This window comes from Coenobita brevimanus, chromosome 115, assembly GCF_032717465.1.
Source record: "Coenobita brevimanus isolate Jiangsu-jjx chromosome 115, ASM3271746v2, whole genome shotgun sequence".
Lineage (NCBI taxonomy): Eukaryota > Metazoa > Arthropoda > Malacostraca > Decapoda > Coenobitidae > Coenobita > Coenobita brevimanus.
Genome location: NC_137068.1, coordinates 4,380,334 through 4,403,112, shown reverse-complemented (window position 1 = coordinate 4,403,112; position 22,779 = coordinate 4,380,334). Strand labels below are relative to the sequence as shown.

The following is a 22,779-nucleotide window of genomic DNA, read 5'->3' as shown; positions in this document are numbered from 1 at the left end:
AATACACATACAAGGTATATATTCTGACAGGAGTATTTTCTACACCACCATCATCATCATCCAATCCACTATATGGATAATGAATCCATGGATGAGGCCCGTATGTCCTATCTCACCTTCATATGATAGCTTCTTTACAACAAATTCAGGTTCAAGCAACCAATTTTCTGTGTAGCCAAAAAAGCAATTTTTTCACTTGTTGTATGCAAGCCTTGGAAGCACTTTAGAAAGCAGGCTTGAGCTGCTTACAACACCAAGCAGGCAATCAAAGTAGTGACAGAAGGAATCATCCCACACACGGAAACCGCAGGAATTGATGCATTATTTCCTGTCTTCTATAACAGTGCCTCACAAGGCATGATGACCTTCCTCCAAAACTGCTATTTCATCTGGTTTGTGAAAAGAGCAGCTGATACTGGATTCCCACACGTAACAAGACAGGTGTAAATCCACGACAGGGACTAATACCAGGTGGATGATGACTCAATGATGATAAAAGCTGAACTGTCCAGAGATCTAGTAGAAAGGATCTGCAAGAGTGCTGTGGTATTAAATGACTACAGAAGCTGTCAGGCCTCTGACATGGAAAGCATGTGTAAACTTCATTCTAACACTGCCATGATGTTGGTGATCTGTGAGCTTTTAAGAAAGTTTTGTAGATGTGGTCAAATCATCTGACAAGGGAGGCTGCATGGTGACCAAACTTGCTGCTGCTGAGGACCCTATCTTCGAAGTGTAATACAAAGCATTCTTCAAACTGTGGGTGAAAGTCCACTTTTAATGCTGGGGAGGTTAGTGGTAAAGGGGTGTGACATTTCCAAAGAAGCTGTTGATAGCCTGGTTTGGTATGTCATAAAGGAGCCACTAGGGTCACTAATGATATAAGCCTGTACAGGACTCTGAACCATATTCATAACAACAGGAAAAGTTCTGCAACAGATGTCTCCATCAACACTAGCTGAGTCCAAGCATCACTGAAACTGCCTTGACTGTCATCCCCAACCAGAGATCCAAATAATGGTAACCTCATGTTGCTGGATGATGAGAAGAGATGTATGTCAGCTACCCCCAACTGACCTGGGATGTGCTAAAATGTTTTTGTTGTGAGGATCCAGCTGGTGCAACAGGGCCTACCCATGAAAACAGCACACCCCCACAGGCTGGATGTTCCTGGAAAGTGTGATGCCTCAAGGTGTAATGTAAAACAACTCTACTGTTACTAAGAGGAAAAAATAAATGTGATGTGTACTGATACTTTATGCTGACAATGACTCATGTTGTCCATGGCCTAAATGATACTGAAACCCTGGACACTCCCTCAACAGGAACAGGAATGTTACTTGCAACTGCTTTACACTTATGTGCTATGTGACATTATGTTTATTCCAGATCCCTGCCTGCTCATGTCTATGGGACCAATGGTGTCCATGCATACTATGGCATCTGGAGGTGACCTCAGCTCTGACACTGCTACTCTGAGGTTGTGGGTGGTGAACTACCATTATTGGAGCTTAATAAATTTGGTTGGGATTGGGCAATGTGGATCTCTTGGCATGGGGAAATGAAGAGCTCTCCTCTATCACCTCTTTTGTCAAAACCAACCCAAAGGCAGGATTCTGGCAGCAATACAATATCTAACATGCTCAGTAGGGCTTCCCATTGGTGATGGGAACTTGTGTGTTGTGCTGTAAGCTTATGAACTCTTTGATGGTTGTAAATTTTTAAGCCTGTGTGTGTGTGTGTGTGTGTGTGTGTGTGTGTGTGTGTGTGTGTGTGTTTTTTAATGCGAGGAAGAAGAAACCAAAGGCCATGAGCCCGCAGTAACAGTTCCCTCCAAGAGAAAAACAAAATACAATATAGAGCCAAATTCAAGATCCGATCCTTTTGAGATGCCTGGACACACTCCGTTTGAAAGACTGGAGATCATAGGCAGCAGGAAATACAGACAGAGGGAGACAGTTCCAGAGCTGACCTGTTGCATAAATGAAAGACTGGGAGTAACGGTTAACTCTTGCATTAGAGAGTTGGGCAGAAAAAGGATGAGAGTTTTTTTTTTTTTTTTTTTTTTTTTTTTTTTATGCGAGGAAGAAGGAACCAAAGGCCATGAGCCCGCAGTAACAGTTCCCTCCAAGAGAAAAACAAAACACAATAGAGAGCCAAATTCAAGATCCGATCATTTTGAGATGCCTGGACACACTACGTTTGAAAGACTGGAGATCATAGGCAGGAGGAAATACAGACAGAGGGAGACAGTTCCAGAGCTGACCTGTTGCATAAATGAAAGACTGGGAGTAACGGTTAACTCTTGCATTAGAGAGTTGGACAGAAAAGGGATGAGAGTTTGCTGCCAGACGGGTGCTACGCGCCCGTCGTAGAGGTGGAGGAATGCAAGCAGACAGTTCAGAGGAGCAGTGACCACTAAAGTAGCGATAGAAAAGAGATAAAGATGCAACAGTGCGGCGAAGAGACAGAGGTTGAAGGGAGTCAGTAAGAGGAGGAGAGTTAATGAGACGAAAAGCCTTTGACTCCACCCTATTGAGAAGAGCTGTATGTGGGGAGCCTCCCACACATGAGAGTTGTACTCCACACAGGGGCGGATCAAACCCCTGTATAGAGTCAACAATTGTGCAGGGGTAAAGAAAGAGCGGAGTCGGCTTAGCACACCCAATCTCTTGGAAGCAGATTTTACAAGAGATGTAATATGATCTTTCCAAGATAAGTCCCGAGTAAATGAAACCCCAAGCATGTTCAAGGATGATGCAGGATTAATCTGAATATTATTAAACATTAGTGGGTATACCTGTGGAAGATTTTGTCGGGTTGATAGGTGTAAGAACTGAGTCTTAGATGCATTAAAGACAACCATATTATTTTTACCCCAGTCAGAGATATGAGCCAAGTCAGACATTAGGTGTGCCATAGCCTCATCCCTTGTTTCTTGAAGTAACTGTTGAGATGGGCGTTGCGGGAACCGAATGGAAAGATGAAGGGTGGAGTCATCAGCGTATGAGTGGATAGGGTTAGATGTACAGCTTAGAAGATCATTGATGAATAAAAGGAAGAGAGTTGGTGATAGGACAGAGCCCTGAGGAACACCACTGTTGATAGATCTAGGAGAAGAACGATGGCCGTCTACGACAGCGGCTATAGAACGACCAGAAAGGAAGCTAGCGATGAAGGCACAGATAAGAAGGATAGAAACCGTAGGAGGGCAGTTTGGAAATTAAAGATTTATGCCAGACTCGATCGAAAGCCTTTGAGATGTCAAGTGCAATGGCAAAGCTTTTCGCCAAAGTCCCGAAAGGAGGATGACCAGGAGTCTGAAAGGTAGGTGAGAAGATCGCCAGTGGAGCGTCCCTGACGGAACCCATACTGACGATCGGAAAGAAGGTTGTGATAGGAAAGATGCCTTAAAATTTTTTTATTAAGAATTGACTGAAAACTTTTGAAATACAGGACGTTAAAGCAATTGGACGATAGTTGGAGGGTTGGGAGTGGTCACCCTTCTTTGGGACTGGCTGAATGAGAGCAAACTTCCAGCAAGAAGGAAAGGTACAAGTTGACAGACAAAGGCGAAATAGTTTGCCTAGGCAGGGTGTAAGCACAGAAGCACAGTTTTTGAGAACAACAGGAGGGACTCCATCAGGCCCATATGCCTTGTTAGTACTGAGGCCAGTAATGGCAGAAAATACATCAACTGAAGAAATTTTAATGTCAGCCATGAGGAAGTCAGAGGGGGAAGTGATGGAGGAACAGCACCGGAATCGTCTAAGGTGGAATTGGAGGAGAAAGTCTGTGCGAAGAGATCTGCTTTATCAGTAGAAGAAACAGCTACAGAACCATCAGAGTAGAAAAGAGGAGGGAAGGATGATGAGGAGTAAAGTTGTTAGAAAGATTTTTGGCAAGGTGCCAGAAGGAGCGAGAAGAATTCGAGTTGGAGAGTTGAGAGCATTTAGTATGGATGAAATTATTTTTAGTAGAGCGAAGAACAGACTTAGCACGATTCCGGGCAGAAACGTAAAGATTATGTGATTCAGGGGTGGGTTGGCTCCGGTACCTTTTTGTAGGCCTTCTCCTTGTTGCGGACAGCATTAGAACAAGCGTGATTAAACCAAGGCTTTCTTTGCGTTAGTCAAAGGATATGAGAAAGGAATGTATGCTTCCATGCCCGAGAGAATAACCTCCGTAATGCGCAAGGCACACTCAGATGGCTCACGGCCATGGAAGCAATAATCATTCCAGGGAAAATCAAAGAAGTACTGCCTGAGGGCCTCCCAGTCCGCAGCTCCAAAATGCCAGAACGACGTTTCCCTGGAGGGTCCGCAGGCCGTACTGGAGCGATAGGACAGGTTAAGGTAATAAGGTTGTGATCGGAGGAGCCCAACGGAGAGAAAAGATTAACAGAGTAAGCAGAAGGATTAGTTGTGAGGAAGAGGTCAAGTATGTTGGAGCTCTCTCCAAGGCGGTCAGGGATACGGGTAGGGTGCTGTACAAGCTGCTCTAGGTCATTAAGGATAGAAAAGATGTAGGCTTGTTCACCAGGTGGATCCGTGAAAGGAGAGGAGAGCCAAAGGTGGTGGTGAACATTGAAATCTCCAAGAATGGAGATTTCAGAGAAAGGAGAAATGGACAGAATGTGTTCCATCGTAGAAGTAAGATAGTCGAAGAATTTTTGATAGTCAGTAGAATTAGGGGATAAGTAAACAGCACAGATATATTTAGTCAGAGAATGACAGGAAAGCCGAAGCCAGAGAGTGGAGAATTCAGAAGAATCAAGTTCAGGAACACGAGAGCAAGATAAGTCGTTGCGTATGTATACACAACAGCCACCTTTGGCTTTGAAATGAGTATAGAGAAAGTAGGAGGATACAGAAAAGGGTTTGCTGTCAGTTGCCTCAGACAGCTGAGTCTCCGTTAGAAAAAGAAGGTGAGGTTTAGAGGAGGAGAGGTGGTGCTCAACAGAGCGAAAGTTAGATGAAAGGCCGCGAATGTTGCAGAAATGAAGAAGAAGAGAGTCAGACAGTGGTTCCAGGCACCTCGAGTCGTCACCGGGAGAGGGGCAGATGGCGGGGGCATTTATGGTCCCCCCCTGGGGACTCCGAGGCTGGGTGAATCAACGCCATTTTTGGTTAATTTTGAATAGGAAGTGTAGTGTGTACTGTGCATGTAGTTTGGTGAAGATAGATAGAGAAATTTGTACTGGAGAGCATGCTGGCCTACTCTCTGTGTAACTGAGACACTGAAAAAGTTCAGCAAAGGGGAATGGTCAGGAACTAGTCCCGAGGGCTGATGAAACGGGAGCTCCAGCACTCCCTGTCATCAGCTTTCCATCCACCTCGGGAGTACTGCCCTGCTCGACTGGTGCTACGCGCCCGTCGTAGAGGTGGAGGAATGCAAGCAGACAGTTCAGAGGAGCAGTGACCATTAAAGTAGCGATAGAAAAGAGATAAAGATGCAACAGTGTGGCGAAGAGACAGAGGTTGAAGGGAGTCAGTAAGAGGAGGAGAGTTAATGAGATGAAAAGCCTTTGACTCCACCCTATTGAGAAGAGCTGTATGTGGGGAGCCTTCCCACACATGAGAGTTGTACTCCACACAGGGGCGGATAAAACCTCTGTATAGAGTCAACAATTGCGCAGGGGTAAAGAAAGAGTGGAGTCGGCTTAGCACACCCAATCTCTTGGAAGCAGATTTTACAAGAGATGTAATATGATCTTTCCAAGATAAGTCCCGAGTAAATGAAACCCCAAGCATGTTCAAGGATGATGCAGGATTAAGCTGAATATTATTAAACATTAGTGGGTATACCTGTGGAAGATTTTGTCGGGTTGATAGGTGTAAGAACTGAGTCTTAGATGCATTAAAGACAACCATATTATTTTTACCCCAGTCAGAGATACGAGCCAAGTCAGACATTAGGTGTGCCATAGCCTCATCCCTTGATTGTTGAAGTAACTGTTGAGATGGGCATTGCAGGAACCGAATGGAGAGGTGAAGGGTGGAGTCATCAACGTAAGAGTGGATAGGGTTAGATGTACAGCTTAGAAGATCATTGATGAATAAAAGGAAGAGAGTTGGTGATAGGACAGAGCCCTGAGGAACACCACTGTTGATAGATCTAGGAGAAGAACGATGGCCATCTACAACAGCGGCTATAGAACGACCAGAAAGGAAGCTAGCAATGAAGGCACAGATAGAAGGATAGAAACCGTAGGAGGGCAGTTTGGAAATTAAAGATTTATGCCAGACTCGATCGAAAGCCTTTGAGATGTCAAGTGCAATGGCAAAGCTTTCGCCAAAGTCCCGAAAGGAGGATGACCAGGAGTCTGAAAGGTAGGTGAGAAGATCGCCAGTGGAGCGTCCCTAACGGAACCCATACTGACGCTCGGAAAGAAGGTTGTGATAGGAAAGATGCCTAAAATTTTTCTATTAAGAATTGACTCGAAAACTTTTGAAATACAGGACGTTAAAGCAATTAGACGATAGTTGGAGGGTTGGGAGTGGTCACCCTTCTTTGGGACTGGCTGAATTAGAGCAAACTTCCAGCAAGAAGGAAAGGTACAAGTTGACAGACAAAGACGAAAGAGTTTGCCTAGGCAGGGTGTAAGCACAGAAGCACAGTTCTTGAGAACAACAGGAGGGACCCCATCAGGCCCATATGCCTTGTTAGTACTGAGGCCAGTGATGGCAGAAAATACATCAACTGAAGAAATTTTAATGTCAGCCATGAGGAAGTCAGAGGGGGGAAGTGATGGAGGAACAGCACCGGAATCGTCTAAGGTAGAATTGGAGGAGAAAGTCAGTGCGAAGAGATCTGCTTTATCAGTAGAAGAAATAGCTACAGAACCATCAGAGTAGAAAAGAGGAGGGAAGGATGATGAGGTAAAGTTGTTAGAAAGATTTTTGGCAAGATGCCAGAAGGAGCGGGAAGAATTCGAGTTGGAGAGTTGAGAGTATTTAGTATGGATGAAATTATTTTTAGTAGAGCGAAGAACAGACTTAGCACGATTCCGGGCAGAAACGTAAAGATTATGTGATACAGGGGTGGGTTGGCTCCGGTACCTTTTGTAGGCCCTCTCCTTGTTGCGGACAGCATTAGAACAAGCGTGATTAAACCAAGGCTTTCTTGCGTTAGTCAAAGGATATGAGAAAGGAATGTATGCTTCCATGCCCGAGAGAATAACCTCCGTAATGCGCAAGGCACACTCAGATGGCTCACGGCCATGGAAGCAATAATCATTCCAGGGAAAATCAAAGAAGTACTGCCTGAGGGCCTCCCAGTCTGCGGCTCCAAAATGCCACAGACGACGTTTCCCTGGAGGGTCCACAGGCCGTACCGGAGTGATAGGACAGGTTAAGGTAATAAGGTTGTGATCGGAGGAGCCCAACGGAGAGAAAAGATTAACAGAGTAAGCAGAAGGATTAGTTGTGAGGAAGAGGTCAAGTATATTGGAGCTCTCTCCAAGGCGGTCAGGGATACGGGTAGGGTGCTGTACAAGCTGCTCTAGGTCATTAAGGATAGAAAAGATGTAGGCTTGTTCACCAGGTGGATCCGTGAAAGGAGAGGAGAGCCAAAGGTGGTGGTGAACATTGAAATCTCCAAGAATGGAGATTTCAGAGAAAGGAGAAAGGGATAGAATGTGTTCCATCGTAGAAGTAAGATAGTCGAAGAATTTTTGATAGTCAGTAGAATTAGGGGATAAGTAAACAGCACAGATATATTTAGTCAGAGAATGACAGGAAAGCCGAAGCCAGAGTGTGGAGAATTCAGAAGAATCAAGTTCAGGAACACGAGAGCAAGATAAGTCGTTGCGTATATATACACAACAGCCACCTTTGGCTTTGAAATGAGTATAGAGAAAGTAGGAGGATACAGAAAAGGGTTTGCTGTCGGTTGCCTCAGACAGCTGAGTCTCCGTCAGAAAAAGAAGGTGAGGTTTAGAGGAGGAGAGGTTGTGCTCAACAGAGCGAAAGTTAGAGGAAAGGCCGCGAATGTTGCAGAAATGAAGAAGAAGAGAGTCAGACAGTGGTTCCAGGCACCTTGAGTCGTCACCGGGAGAGGGGCAGATGGTGGGGGCATTTATGGTCCTCCCCCCCCCCTGGGGACTCCGAGGCTTGATAAAACGACGCCATTTTTGGTAAATTTTGAATAGGAAGTGTAGTGTGTACTGTGCATGTAGTTTGGTGAAGATAGTTAGAGAAATTTGTACTGGAGAGCATGCTGGCCTACTCTCTGTGTAACTGAGACACTGAAAAAGTTCAGCAAAGGGGGATGGTCAGGAACTAGTCCCGAGGGCTGATGAAACGGGAGCTCCAGCACTCCCTGTCATCAGCTTTCCATCCACCTCGGGAGTACTGCCCTGCTTGACTGGTGCTACAGTCTACTCCTCATGTACCCACATGTACCACAGACTGCCCAGATCACTCATTGGATTGTGTCACTTGGAGTCCAGGACACAATGTGTCTACATCTGCCTTCTACTGAGGTGATGATCAGCCAATAATCATGGTAGTTTAAAACTTCTACCCCCATATGTGTTAGTTAATTCCATACTACCAGAGCCAAAATGTTCAAGAAATGGAGGTGACTGGAAAGCCCAAATACCCGGTACTTAGTCTTTGATTCCAGTCCCTAAAACTTATACTCCTTTGGTATCTGGGCTATATCAGAATATGCAAAAATGCATCTTTTTAGGTTGATTCATGTCCAGTCATATCTCAGAAAATAGCTGAACCTCCATGACTTGATATCTTGTCATCCAAAACAAGGGGGATTCTACAGTGTATATATATATATATATATATATATATATATATATATAGATATATATATATATATATATATATATATATATATATATTTTAATCTTTCTTATTCTGATGGAATATAACTGATGGGACTGAGGGCTGTGATGGGCAAATGCGTCCTTCAAGCAGTGGTGACAGAGGAGAGCTTTGGACACTGTAGCAGCACAATGTGGCTTCATCTCCAGGTGAGGCTTGTCTTGAGGTGGTATGTCAATTTCTCTCTCTGCCACATGTGCCAATTCTGGAGCTGTATGAAATGCCTCTCACTTTGTCCCCCCCCCCCCTTTCCCCAGAGAGATTGGTTTTTGGAGGGCTTGGTTGATGCCAGTATGAAGCCTATCAACATCAGAGATATCAAGATGAAGACTTGCTTTCCTCAATCCCCATGTCCTTTCAATTTAATGGTCCCCTTGGACATACAGTTGTGGCCTAATGTACTTGTGTGGGTTTTTCCTTGCAGTACGCCCTCTATTAAAGGATTACGTGACAAACAATCTTTCTTGGAATCTGAAGGAGTTGTCAGGCACTACAGTTACAATATCTACATGACTGCTTCCTCTTATTGCCATCAAGTCCTTTACAGCATAAACCACTCCATCAAGAATAAGGAGAACCTGTACCCCAGTTTCCTCTGCAAATCCAGGTGGTTCAGATGTAGGTTCATAATATATTACAATGTCTGCTACAGGTTCCACCTGGGTTAGTCATGCCACGAGGAGTGACTTTAATGAAGGCAGCAAGGGAGGTACTGTAATAATTATTACCTCCTAAAGGTCGGTCCCTGTTTTGGAATGTGTGTCGTGGGGACGTCGGTCCCCATTCCAGAACGTTTAGACACCCTTACGTTCTCAGCCACTGCTCTACAATAAATAATCACAGGACATTGGAACACCACTCATTTGAAATATAAAGAGTTGATCTTTGCTGAGTATAAAGATTTTTATGATAGCTTTAATAGTTTTCATAAAAGCAATTTTTGAAAAATCACCTATTTTTTGCAAAAAATGCTGGCTCCAGATAGTTAATATTTTAAACAATGCCTGACCCCAAGGGGTTAAATGAGATTTCAAATTCTTGGGTATCGTCTTTGCTGAAAACTCTCAGGCACGCCTGACTTTACTCACAATGGTTAAGGCTGGCACTTGCTGTATGGCTGTGGTGGAGGGACACTTGATCTTTCTCAAGTTTCAATGGGGTGAAAAATCAGGCAGCATTCTGAATGCTTAGTCTGCTTTGTGCCCATCAGCCAAAGAGTTTTGAAAGTTTTCATAACCCAATTCATTAACTAGTACTCCTGGCAAAGTCAAATTCAGGGTATCCTTTAACTCACATTTTATTCCCTGCACCAGCAAAGCCTCCATGAAATCTATATCACCTCCCATCATTGAAAATGGGTACAAGGGTGATATTGGTGCAGCAGTACATAAAACAAATAACTCAAAGTCAAATGGCCACCTCTTTTGGGATTATGGCATCTGGCAATAGACAGATAGTAACCATCTGACTGGTCAGCTTTGTATCCACCTCAGTAGGATCGAGCAGCTGCGTTGGCTGTGGTTTGCACACCAAAGGTATGACAGCTCTAGCTCCTGGAGTCTCTCATACTGTACTATATTACCCTTTCACAGAACCTGTCTGAGGAGTACAGAAGGAGAGGGGCACCAAGTTGGGGAGGGGGGGAGGGGGGAGTGGGCTGGATCAGGCTAGCAAACCTCAATACTTGAACAGGTTTCCTTAGTTAATACTGTACTGTACATCCATTAATGTCTATTATTGCTGAAACTCCAGTGCAGTCTATAACCATACTGTGTGGGATACAGGCCATGGGTACTGTAATCTGCTACTCTTACTATGTAGTATTCAGTCATCTTCAGTTTAGAGGTCACAACACCCTTGATGTACTGGATGAGGACAGCAGAGACTAAATCATGTGCACCACCAAGGCCTAGGGATGGTGATACATCCAGGTATTATTCTGGCTTTAGAATCCACTTGACTCTGTGCCTGAGAAGTCCTATGCCTACAACCTTCCATCCAGCTGCAAAAAGGGTGCCAATAGCCCTTGTGGGTTAGAGGATGGTGTCTATGCATATCCTGATACTATGATAAAAAATGCACAGGTAAGGGAAAGCATCAGCTAAGAGATGGTCCTGCTAAGTTTGAGTTAGGCAATTTAGTTAGTCCCCTGCCCCCCCGGGGGAGTAAGAGATGTAGCTCATATTTGTTGAAGAGGAAGTCCAGCCCCCTTGGTTGGCTAGATCAGTGGGTGAGGAATGACTCGATGTTTTGAGAGGATGGAATTTTGTTCAGCTGCTCTTGGCCTGCAAGTATACAAGGTTGTTGGCGTTCATCTCACTTGACAGCTGTGACCTTTGAAGCTGAGGCATCGGCAAAGGGAGGCTATTAAAAGAATGAATATCATGACAGCTGGCAGTCAGCACTCTGTGCAGGTTTGGGTCGAGCAAGGGTCAAGGGAGTCAGGACCTGGGTTGATGCTGTAGACAAACATTCATAAGAAGAATCTTCTGACTACTCCCTGCAAACTGCTGAAGTGCTGGGTTCCCTCAATTTCATGCTAGTAAGCTGTCATTGCTGTTCCTATTACCAGACAACTAACAACAGGTGCTTATGGATTCTTTTTTCCCACCTCTGCATTAAAAGCTGTGCAGAAATAAGCAGAACCCACAATGCAACTGGGATGCACTTCTGAAAAACTTATTTCAAACCAAGAAGTCACATACCGTGATGGTTATAACAAAGATTCAAGGAGGATACATCAGGGGACCAGTTATGTTTACTCTTATGACTTCATCCAAGTTCAAAACCATCCAAAATGAAGTCATGTCCAACTAAAACACCACAATATGTAATGTCAGAATAGTCATATATAATGGCATTATAACATCATGGTATCATAGCACTTACCAGTGCATTAACCCGCCATGTCCCATTGAAGTACATATATGCCCGAACATTCTGTTACTGTAACTCCTGTTGACGTTTATAACTGTGCTGCAATTGCAAGGTCTATCATTTGCACATTTTTCAAATTTTGCGCATGATTTTTGGTACGTCTACGTGGAACACCTTCCCCTACCTGAGGCCAGGCAGGGACAAAGTCTTACCCAGCGTGATCCCCCCCCCCCCTGCACGTCACTGTCTCGGTAACTCACCTGTTACCAGTGACCTGGCCAGTAAAAACATATCGCGTCACAGTACAAAATTCAAGGCAAGAGTGATTCTCCAGTCGATGACAATGTGGAGGACAAAGTTTATGTGGCGTTAGAAGAAGAAATGATCAGAAGTGATGAGCAGGTAACTTCGCCAAAAAAGGTGCGGTATGTTGATGTGTTTGGTGAGTGAAACAATGCTTATATCACCTATATTACTAAGTAAAAACCAACATACTCTTGTACTACATATAAATTCGTTCCAAATAAATAAATATCTACCTATTCTGAATGGTTTAGAATAGTTACCCCTCCCATAGAAAACGTCTTCTCTGGAGCCGGGCTTGATAGAACATGGTACCAGGTGTGCGTGGGGTCACCTGTACTGGCATTTCAAAGCTCAGGTGAGCAATTTTTCTCTGAATTTTCGATGTTTCTCATAAAAAGCAGAAGTTTTAGCGCACACACACACACAAAAATCGAAAACCTGCCGGGACTGGGGGAGGTCATTAGTGAAAAATTTTGCCGGGATGGGGCGGGTTAAAGATCATCTTCTCCAATGGTGGAGGACGCTGCTGTTGCTCATCACCAGTCACTCCCCTGACTCTTGCCATACTGCCCATTTGAAACACTTGGACAGTGATGCTTGCCTCTGGCATAATAATTTTACATTTATTTTTTCTATTTCATAGTCAATGTAATTAAACATACATCAGAGATTCATTGCTTCAGGTGGTATGCATGAATGATCACTGTGGAAGCTAACAAATGTGATGGCACTGGCTGTCACTACAAGCAACTCAAAAGTGAGCATGAGTGGTAAAGTGGTTGGTACACACTGCAGCCATGATTGGCTGATGGCTGACAATCACAGTGAACAATTTTCAGATAAAGAACAACACCCACAGGGTACTGAGCTCAATTTTCCTGGGCCATCAGTGAAATTGCTGTGATGGGACGAGCCAAATATAATGCCTGGACAGGGTGTTAAACATAGCAAACATCATAATAGGTCATCACAAACCGAGGCATTGCATAATAGGTCCTGCTTACACTGCCTTTCCTCATTCTTCTGGATCCATACTCTTAAGCTGCTGAGGCCACTTAGAGCGAAAGCTGCGAAAGACTGGGTCATGAAAGAAACTGGAAGCAATGACCATGGGAGACACAGCAGCTGAGCGGATGTCTGTTCTGTCTCCACTGACCTGGACACTTGGGATACACACAGCGTTGCACGTAAACCCCCTTGTATGACCCTCATCCCTGGAGAGGACTGCCATGCTGGCAACTTCTCTCGATTGGTTTTTCACCTCCTGTTGCCCACATTCCTCCTCAGACATGCCTGCAGCCTCCAGAAAAAAGAGAAGACATTGCAGTTATAAATCACTGACACTTGCAAGGGAATCTGACTCATGCCAAAGGAGTAAATGTGGATAAAACAAAAGTGATTCTAGGGTTGGTGGCAGTACTGTCAAAGCAGAGGATGTGTGGCCATGTGCACTTTGCCACAGCGGTGTGGGAAGTAACTACATCTTGTGCAGTTTTTGAGACTGGTGGATGTATAAGTGATATTAGAGGCAGAATGCAAAACAATGCCCATATCACGTGTGCAGTGTGTCAGGGAGAGCATGCCAAAAACGAGGTGTGAAAGGACAGATCACTGATCTTGCTGGCGAGTCTCTTGAGCATGTGGAGGAGTTTTGTTCTTTGAGGGGCATGTTATATGCCAGAGGTGGGGCAGGAACCAGCTCTGTGGCTAGGGTAATGAGTGGTTAAAAAAAGAAGTTTAGGGCGCCGCTGCCTCTCTTAACACTGAGAGGGCTTTCCCACTGTGCTAATGGGTCCTTCTACGCAGTTTGTGTTGGGTGTGTAATGCTGCACATTGGTGAGACCTGGGCAGTAAAGAGGATATTCATAAGCTCAAACCATGCAGAAATGAAAATGATTAGATGGATGTGTAGTGCAACCTTGAATGAGAGGCCTGGGTGGCTGGGATTGCAACTGAAGAGTTGTGAGGAAGGAGGGGACTTCAATGTATTAGTGCTGTGATGAGGAGGGTAGACTGAGATGGTCTGGGCATGTCAAGAGGATGGTGTATGACAAATGGGTGCAAAAGATAAGGGCTGTGAACACTGAGGGTAGGGCTGCAAAAGGCTGACCCAAAATGACCTGTCACGTGGTCACAGAGTATGGACTCAAGGACAGGCAGGCTGCCAGAGATTGAGAAGCATGGAGAGCCACCATTAAGTGACCAAGAGTGATGCAAGTATGTTGGAGCCTTTATAAACAAAAGGAAAGGAAATAAAAACAAAGAAGGATAAACCACCTAAAAAGCAGCTTACTGGCAGCTCAGAATCATAGCCATGCCCTACCTGGAAGAAATAGGGGAAGGGAATGGGTGAGGGGATTGTGACATGGTGGGTGAGGAAAAAAATTTCCACCTAGATATGGCTGGCAGAGAGGGTGGGATGGTGTTACCAGCAATCACTGTGGGATGGCATTAGGTAACACTATTTGTTCCCTGGAGTGGTCTCCGGTTAAGTGTAGTATGGCCAGTAAACTGAAGGAAGGGCGATGGGGCAACAAACTAACAGCCTACAGTCAACTGCTATTGACATAACTCATATGCATAACCTGAGTACAAGCTGTGTGTGCTCTTACAAAGGAGAATATTCACTGGTAGCACCAATTACTGAGTTCATGGAGGGGTCTCTAGTAACCCAATGGACAATGATTATGCACTAGCCCTCACTGACATGAGGAACTGACCCTATATATGCTCTGAGCAGCACCAATAAAATGTCCTAAATGCAGAGATACATACGGATCAGTACAGCTGTATTACCTTGTGGTTACTGGCCAGTAACCTTAAGGATCAGTGTATTCTACTGAACTAATGCCTTTACGAGGCAAGTAGTCAACAACTGACAGAATAATGGACTCAGATCCTTTTCCCCTGAAATATGCTGGGGGACTTTCTAGTTCCCCTATAAGGGCCAGGAACCCTAAGTGTGATCTCAGCTAGGGTTACGCAGAAAAAACAGTTGGGGTCAACAACCTGCCACTGGCTGTGAAGGAATGGGTGTGACTTGTTTTGGCTAATATCCCTGCACGTTAGGTCAGCAAAAAAAAATATGCTATCATTCTTATCTACTAAGAGGACTGGATAGTTAGGTACCAGAATTTAAAGATCAAGAACTGTTGTCAGGGGCAAGTCTCACCAATCAGCCACTGAACTCTGATCACTTCCTCCCCTAGGCAACTGCTTCATACAGGACTGTGAACACAGCAAGCCATGAGGGTCAGCAACCTACAATGGTCAACAGCCCACAGGCAGGGATTGGCTGGCTATGTACAAAAATGAGGGAGCCAGTCTGACCCAATATCAAACTGAGAGGGAGGTTGTAATTAGGTCCTACTCTGGGGAAAGTGCCTGGCTGGAGACATGCAACAAAACTCTGAGAGTATGATCAACTACCTGACGGGGTTAAGTGACTGGCAGCCACCTGACTTATTATTTACGGAAAATATATGTCTATATATATATATACTGTATGTATATATATATATATATATATATATATATATATACACACATACATATACACACACACACACACACACACAACAACTCTGGATGATCACACACCAATTACATGCACATAAAATGGATGTAGGTACAATAAAATATTGATATACAAATTTTCAGGTTAATATAGGTGGTGGCATTCACTTGATGTACTGCTGTCTACTTCTTTCATTTTTATTATTCTTCTTCTGTCTGCAAGGCTTGGTGAATGAGTTTGGGAGAGTGTTTAAGAAATGGAATCTAAAGGTGAATGTATGGAAGTGTAAAGTTATGATCTTTAAAAGAAATAAGTCACTGGATGTACTGCGAGGCTGGATGAGGAGGAACTGGAAAATGTGAGTGTGTTTAAGTACTTGGGTAGCATGATGAGTAAAGATGAAAGTTTAGAGGGTGAAGTGCTTGAAAGGATATAACTGAGAAGAAAGGTTGCTGGTTCTCTGAAAGCAGTGATAAGGAACATGGAAGTGAGCATGGAAGTAAAAAAAGTCACTGCATGACAGTATTGTGATACAAACTCTAATGTATGGAAGTGAAGCTTGGACCTTGTTAGAGGGACAGAAGCCAAGAGTGAGAGCAATGGAAATGAGTTATTTGAGAGGAGCATGCAGAGTTACATGGAGACACAGACTGACAAATGAGGAAGAGAAGAAGCGCTGTGGTGTGGATGTGGATGTGATAGAAAGCGTTGGGAGAAATACACTGAGGTGGTTTGACCACATGGAGTGGATGGAGAACAACAGACTAACAAGGAGGGTGTATGTAAGTGAGGTGGAGGGGGGGGTGAGGGAGGGAGAGGCCAAAGATGAGATGGAGGGATGGAGTGGAGAGGTATATGAGAGAGAGGGGGGTGTTGGCTGGGAGCACGCCAGTGAAGTGGCATTGGACAGGGTGACATGGAGGTGATTTGTTTGTGGCTGCCCCTTATAGGATTGAGGCAACTGGCATTAGGTAGATAGATTTTTCTGTCTGTCTTCCTCTCTTCATATATTTCTCATCCTTCATGTTACTTTTTTATTACCTGGTACTCATCTTTCTACTTTAGGTGGCTCTACACTGAGTTACAAGCCTAATGATTTCCTGTAACCATTTATTATGCTGGGTGGTAACCATATAACTAAATAACAAGGTGATCTGGAGTCGACTATGATGTTCACGTTAACTGGGTGGAGACACAAATTTGGCATCCACCCAGGAACTGAACCTCAGCTCTCTTCACCACACCTCCCTGTGGCACGGCACTGTCTGCCACAGGGGAGAATTAGTTCACTGCATGGGATGGCCCAGCAGGAATGACTGTCTGCCTGTGGTTGGTGGTTCTGCTCAACCAGTCAAAGCAGAGTTAACAACTCTGATCACCATTTCCAATGCCTACATTGTATCACAGGAAGATCAGAGTCACTTCCTAAAATGACAGCAAAAGAGTAATTATAAAAAGAAAATCACCTTTTTAAACTAGCTTTCACACAAGAAGTTCCTCAGCATAACACGTTTCTATAAAGAAAAAATTTACAAAAGCAGTGGAGGCACCCACAGGAAGCCACTAAAAACTAACACAAACAAAAGATAATGTAAGAATCTGCTTAACAAAGTGAACCACTCAACCTAACTGTTAGTTATTCTAGAAATTTTGAGATAAAGCTTGTCAACTTGGCCAAGAGGAACTCATGGTATGATCCTCCCCATCTTGCTTTTTGCTCACTGCTGGGGAAAATAAGTACAATTTCCCTGCAAGAGCTGAGTCTAAAGGAATGATGCAACCACTGGGAACTGTTGAACAACGTCTCCTTCAGTGCCTTAATTGCACACACAATGGATTTCACAAATGGCAACATATGATGCTTACTGCACAGTATAAGAATACGGGCTGCAAAGGATGGAAATATCTGTAAAATTAAGGTGGATAAAATATAGGAGCCTGAAAACTAAGTAAGTGGAAGAAGTAGCAACAATGCACCAGTCAATGACTCACTTGCATATGCTGTGTATGTGGCGCTGAGAGGGGCACCTGGCGTGGCTGTCCGCTCGTCGGTAAATGAGGAGGGGCACTAGGCCCTCCTGGATGAGGGTAGAATTGGCCCTGAAACAAAATAATCAAAAGGTAAACTAGACAGAACGCAGAGAGCACATACCTCCGCCAATGTCATTGCAGGATCCGGATCCGTCCCAAAATTTAATCAATTCTTTCTTGACCAAAGGCCCACCCTTCTACAAAATTTCATTGTGATTCATTGAGAATTATTGGAAATATTGTCTGGACAGACAGACAGACAAACATAGGTGAATACATAACCTCCTCCAACCTCGCTGGCGGAGGTAAAAATACAGTACAAATATAGGATACAAAATAGCAAAATAATAACCATTCATCCATCCATCATCTAATCCAATGTCACCCCATAGAAGAGAATAGGAACCCAGGGCTAGGCAAGTTGGTCCTGACATTAAAGAGCTGTTCCTCCTTCCTGCTAGCTGTGCTACCTGAAGTCCTTGGAAAACCACACACTATTGTAACATATATAGGGGCATAATGATTTCATCTGAACAATTCATTTTCATCATTCATTGCCAGACGCCATGTATCCCACACGGGGTGGCCAAGGGCTTAGAGTTAATTGTTTTACAGGGAGGGGCACTAATCCTCCACCAACCCCACATGACATTGTTAAATCAGGAAACATGCTACAGTAGGCCTTGGTTCTGTTGCTTTTTCTGATGTTCTTTTCCAAATAAATTAACAGAAAACTACAAAAAAATGGCCTGAAAAAGTTCCACTGTTGCATATATACCTGATTTGCTACTTTTTCCTCATTTGCAGCACAGTATCAATTGCATGGAAAAAATTCTCTTCCTCTTCCCCCTAACCCCTCCTCTTCCTTTCTCTTCCTCCTCCCCCTCCCCCCTCCTCTTGTAACAGGGATTTGGCTGTACAGGTGGTCCTGTAGCAAGTTAATCATATGTTCAAAAACAGCAGCATTGTTTCCAAACATTGATGCTACAAACTGGGGAACTAGTAAATCAAACTTATATCAATGAAACTTTAAGTGGAAAAATTTCAGTAATCTATAGAGGCTTTATTGTTCTTACACTAACTTGGCACAGATTTTTGTCCTTTTGCAGATCATTTCACATAGCTCAGTGGCAGAAAATGGCCACTTCGTGACCAACATTATATTCTAGTGTTAATCTGTTGTTATAACTTAGCACTGCAGATGGAGAGATAGGAAACTTAGGCTAAGTTACAGTAAACCAAGTATAATCCTTGAGTCCAGGCAAAATTACTTTCAGAATACTCGTTGTTAAAAAGATTATATTAAACTCAGAAACAGCTTCTCTTTGTGACCAGGTTTATTAAGGCTATATTTAATCTTTACAGATAAAGTCTCTCCTTACCTGAAGGCAGGAAGATTGAACCAAAAAAATATGGAAGAGAGCTAAGGGTTAAAAATCTATCTATTACCTATTGCCAGATGCCTGAATTCCATAAGAGGTGGCCACAAACAAATTGCCTCCATATCACCCTGTCCTCTGCCATTTCACTGTCCTCGGGACTTCTATCCTTCTATCTACAACCTGATGACTAATCCAAGGAGAGGTGGCCACAAACAAATTGCCACCATGTCATCTGTCCTCTGCCATTAGGCTGCTCTCCCTCCAGCCTATACCAGCCTCACTTACCTCTCTATCCCATCACTCCACCTCAAAAACTGTCTCCCTGTCCTCCTCCCTCCCTCCACCTCACTCACACACACGTTTCTGTACTCTTTTAACCTCAGTTTGGTACAGATGAACACTCGAATATAATGCTAGTCACTTAGAAGTGCTATGGAATGGATGTACATCTGTAGTATTGTCTTTTTCTGTCACAGGGCTAAGTGAAATAATCTGTACAAATGAAAATTCAGGTCAAGTTAAAGTGAAAAGAGTGAAATCCATCTCTCACCCTCCATGCTCTCCACAAGGACTTGCTGTAGCTACAGAACAATGCAAACATACCTGAGCATTTCCTTGTGGTCCCTGTGGCTGGTTCTGTGTAGAGCCAGAGTACATCATGTTGTGTGCAGAGGCCACTGGTAAACTCCCTCCTGCAAAATGAAAATAAAATATTTAAATCATTAAATCACATACTCGATGTAGTGCTGCCCTCGGGTGTCTGCCCTTTCCTCTCCTCTATCTTTTTTTCCTTCCATCCTCTCCTGTCTTTCTATCCTTTATTCTTTTCTTGTCCTTCTGCAAACGGGTGATTTTACACTCTTCTGTCTTTCCTTCCTTCATTCTTTCCTCTTCCTTCTGCCTGTGGGTGACTCTACACTGAGTGACAAGCCAAATGGTTTCCTGTACACCAGGAAACCATTTACTACACTGGGTGGTAACCATAACCAAATATTGGCGCCTGGTGGTTTAGTGGGTAAATATGGCGCTCCAATCGGATTGAGCCGGTGAGGGTTTATATCCAAGGGGTCGTTGGAGTTTAAATGCCAGGACCAACTTCCCTAGCCCCTGGCTCCTACACTCCTTATGGGGCAAAGTAGGATTGGACGATGATGATGATGATGAATAATTCACAAAATGCTACACTTCCTCTAAAGGAATTCCCATACAGAGGCTGGCCATGGACTAGGAGCTAAATCAAGTTTCCAAATTTGCCCCCCCCCCCCATGCAAGGGAATGGAACCAAAGGCAAGAAGCCTGCAAGATTGTTCCCTCCATGAAAAAACAAAAACAGGATAACAGAGAGCCAAATTCCCAACAGATGCTGGAAACTATTTGGAGATTGAACTCAGATTGAACTCCGACTCCATATATTTGTGGCAGACATTCCTGCCTGAGAAATCACTATCATCATCATCAAAAATTATTAAATGCATGAAACTCAAGAGGCAATCAGTGGAGCGCATCTCTCCAGCAATGGCAATGAAATTTCCAAACCACTCTCCATGATGAGTTAGGTTTTCTCATCACTGATCGGGGTTTCTCAAGTGTTTTCTGGATCTAAAATTTGTAATACAATCCGGATCGGTCCCAAAGGTTAACTGATTGTTCCCTGGGACATGGGCTCTCTACCCACCAAATTTGGTCCAAATCTCTCTTTTAGTTTTTGAGTAATTCTGCTAACAGAAAAACAAACAAACAGGAGTGAGCAGGACTCAAGAGGAACTAAAGCCTGCAATCCATCCAGTTCACCTTTAGATGAACTTATGCCACAACAATAAAAGGATGATAATCTCAGAGGCACCTCTTTCCATGATTCTGGGTGGTGTGAAGCGCAAAGGATACTGGAACACAAGATGATGGACAACTGGGTGGTTTTCCAAACCTACATACTGACATTAGGATGTGAATTAACTTCCTTTATCCAATAAAACCTAAAGAAATCCTTCTCATCTGATTCTTATCATCTCCTGACAACTTTATTTAGCTTAGGATTGGCTGCTCGAGGGGTTAGATATGTACAGAACCCTGCAAATCTATTATGGGCACATGGAATGGATGGAGGATGACAATTGGGTGAGGGAAGTGAGAACTGTGAATGTTGGGGGTAGAGCTGCACTGGCAGACCAAAAAAGACTTGCGGCAAGGTCACAGAGTGTGACCGCAACGATATGGAACTGAAAAGGAAGGTTGCCAGAGACTGTGCAGCATGGACAGCTGCCATTAGGCCGACACATGCAAGCATGTTGGAACCTTTATAAATGGATGATACCATTATGGAGGTGAAAATAAAATCTGGAGTTCCATATCTGTAAAGAAAGTAAGGCAGTGTGAAAGGGGAAATAGTAGGGGAGTGAAAGATAGGAATAATAGATTGTTGGTGGAGAAGAGAGAGAAATTGAGGAGATGGAAGGAGCACTTTGAGGATTTGTTGAATGTAGAGAGTGAGAGCAGTGTGAGTATAAGTGGTTGGGGAATGGCTGGGAGAAGAAGAGATGAGAGGAGGGAGGAAGAGATCAGTAGGTCGGAAGTAGTGGAAGCGATGAAGATTAAGCTGGGAAAGGCCCCAGGAATTGATGGAGTGTGTGGTGAAATGCTTAGGTATGGGGGTGAGATTATTGTGGAGTGGATATGGAAGTTGTGTAGATTGGCTAGGGAAGAGGGAAGCGTTCCAGAGGACTGGAAATCAGGTATAATTGTTCCTCTGTACAAAGGAAAAGGGGAGAGAGAAGTATGTGGTAACCATAGGGGTATTTGCCTTCTTAGTGTGACTGGTAAAATATATGGTAGAATACTCATTGATAGGGCTAGGCATATGACAGAGGAGCTAGTTGGAGAAGAACAAGGGGGATTTAGGAAGGGAAAAGGGTATGTAGATCAGATATTTGTTCTAAGATGTTTAGTGGAGAAGTATCTAGAGAAGGGAAGGAAAGTGTATGCAGCCTTCATGGACTTGGAGAAAGCTTATGACAGAATAGATAGGCAAGGTATGTGGAAGGTATTAAAAATATATAGAGTGGAGGGGAAATTGTTGAGTGCTGTGAAGAGTATGTACGAGGGAGCTAGGGCTACGGTGCGAGTGGATGGTGAGCTGAGTGAGTTCTTTGATCTCAATGTGGGACTGAAACAGGGTTGTGTGATGTCTCCATGGCTGTTTAATATATACATGGATGGGGTTGTAAAGGAGATGCAAGGTAGGGCAGTGGATGTGGGGCTGGCCCTAATGAGTGAGGGTGAGATTTGGAAGATTCCGGTGTTGCTGTTTGCTGATGATACAGTATTGTTAAGTGAAGATGAATGGGAGTTGCAAGGTTTGGTGAATGAGTTTGGGACAGTGTGTAGGAGGAGGAAGCTGAAAGTTAATGTAAACAAAAGTAAAGTTATGGTGTTTGAGAGGAATGAAGTCACAGAGTGTGCAGTGAGGTTGGATGGTGAGGATATGGAGAATGTGAGTGCATTCAAGTACTTGGGTAGTGTGATGAGTAAGGATGGAACTTTGGGGGATGAAGTACGTGAAAGGGTACAGCAGGGAAGAAAGGTTGTTGGTACACTGAAAACAGTGATGAGAAATAGGGAGGTGAGTATGGAAGTTAAGAAGTCACTGCATGATGGTATTGTGATCCCTACCCTGACATATGGAAGCGAGGCGTGGACCTTGCAAGAGGGGAACAAGTCAAGAGTGAGAGCAGTGGAAATGAGTTACTTGAGAGGAGCATGTGGAGTGACGTGGAGGGACAGGGTGACGAATGAAGAAGTGAAGGAATGTTGTGCGGTGGATGTGGTT

General features: G+C 43.9%; 1 protein-coding gene across 2 annotated transcripts in view; it reads right to left on the bottom strand.

The window, feature by feature from the left end:
• Nucleotides 1–22,779, bottom strand: part of LOC145418541 (eukaryotic translation initiation factor 4 gamma 3-like) — a 536,301-nt gene that overhangs the window by 175,617 nt on the left and 337,905 nt on the right. For both annotated transcript variants that reach the window (XM_080286907.1, XM_080286908.1), the window contains exons 4-5: nucleotides 19,560–19,648; nucleotides 17,536–17,643 (exon numbers count right to left, since the gene is read on the bottom strand). In XM_080286907.1, coding sequence (XP_080143033.1) covers nucleotides 17,536–17,643; nucleotides 19,560–19,648 — 197 coding nt within the window. The remainder of the gene's footprint in view (nucleotides 1–17,535; nucleotides 17,644–19,559; nucleotides 19,649–22,779) is intronic.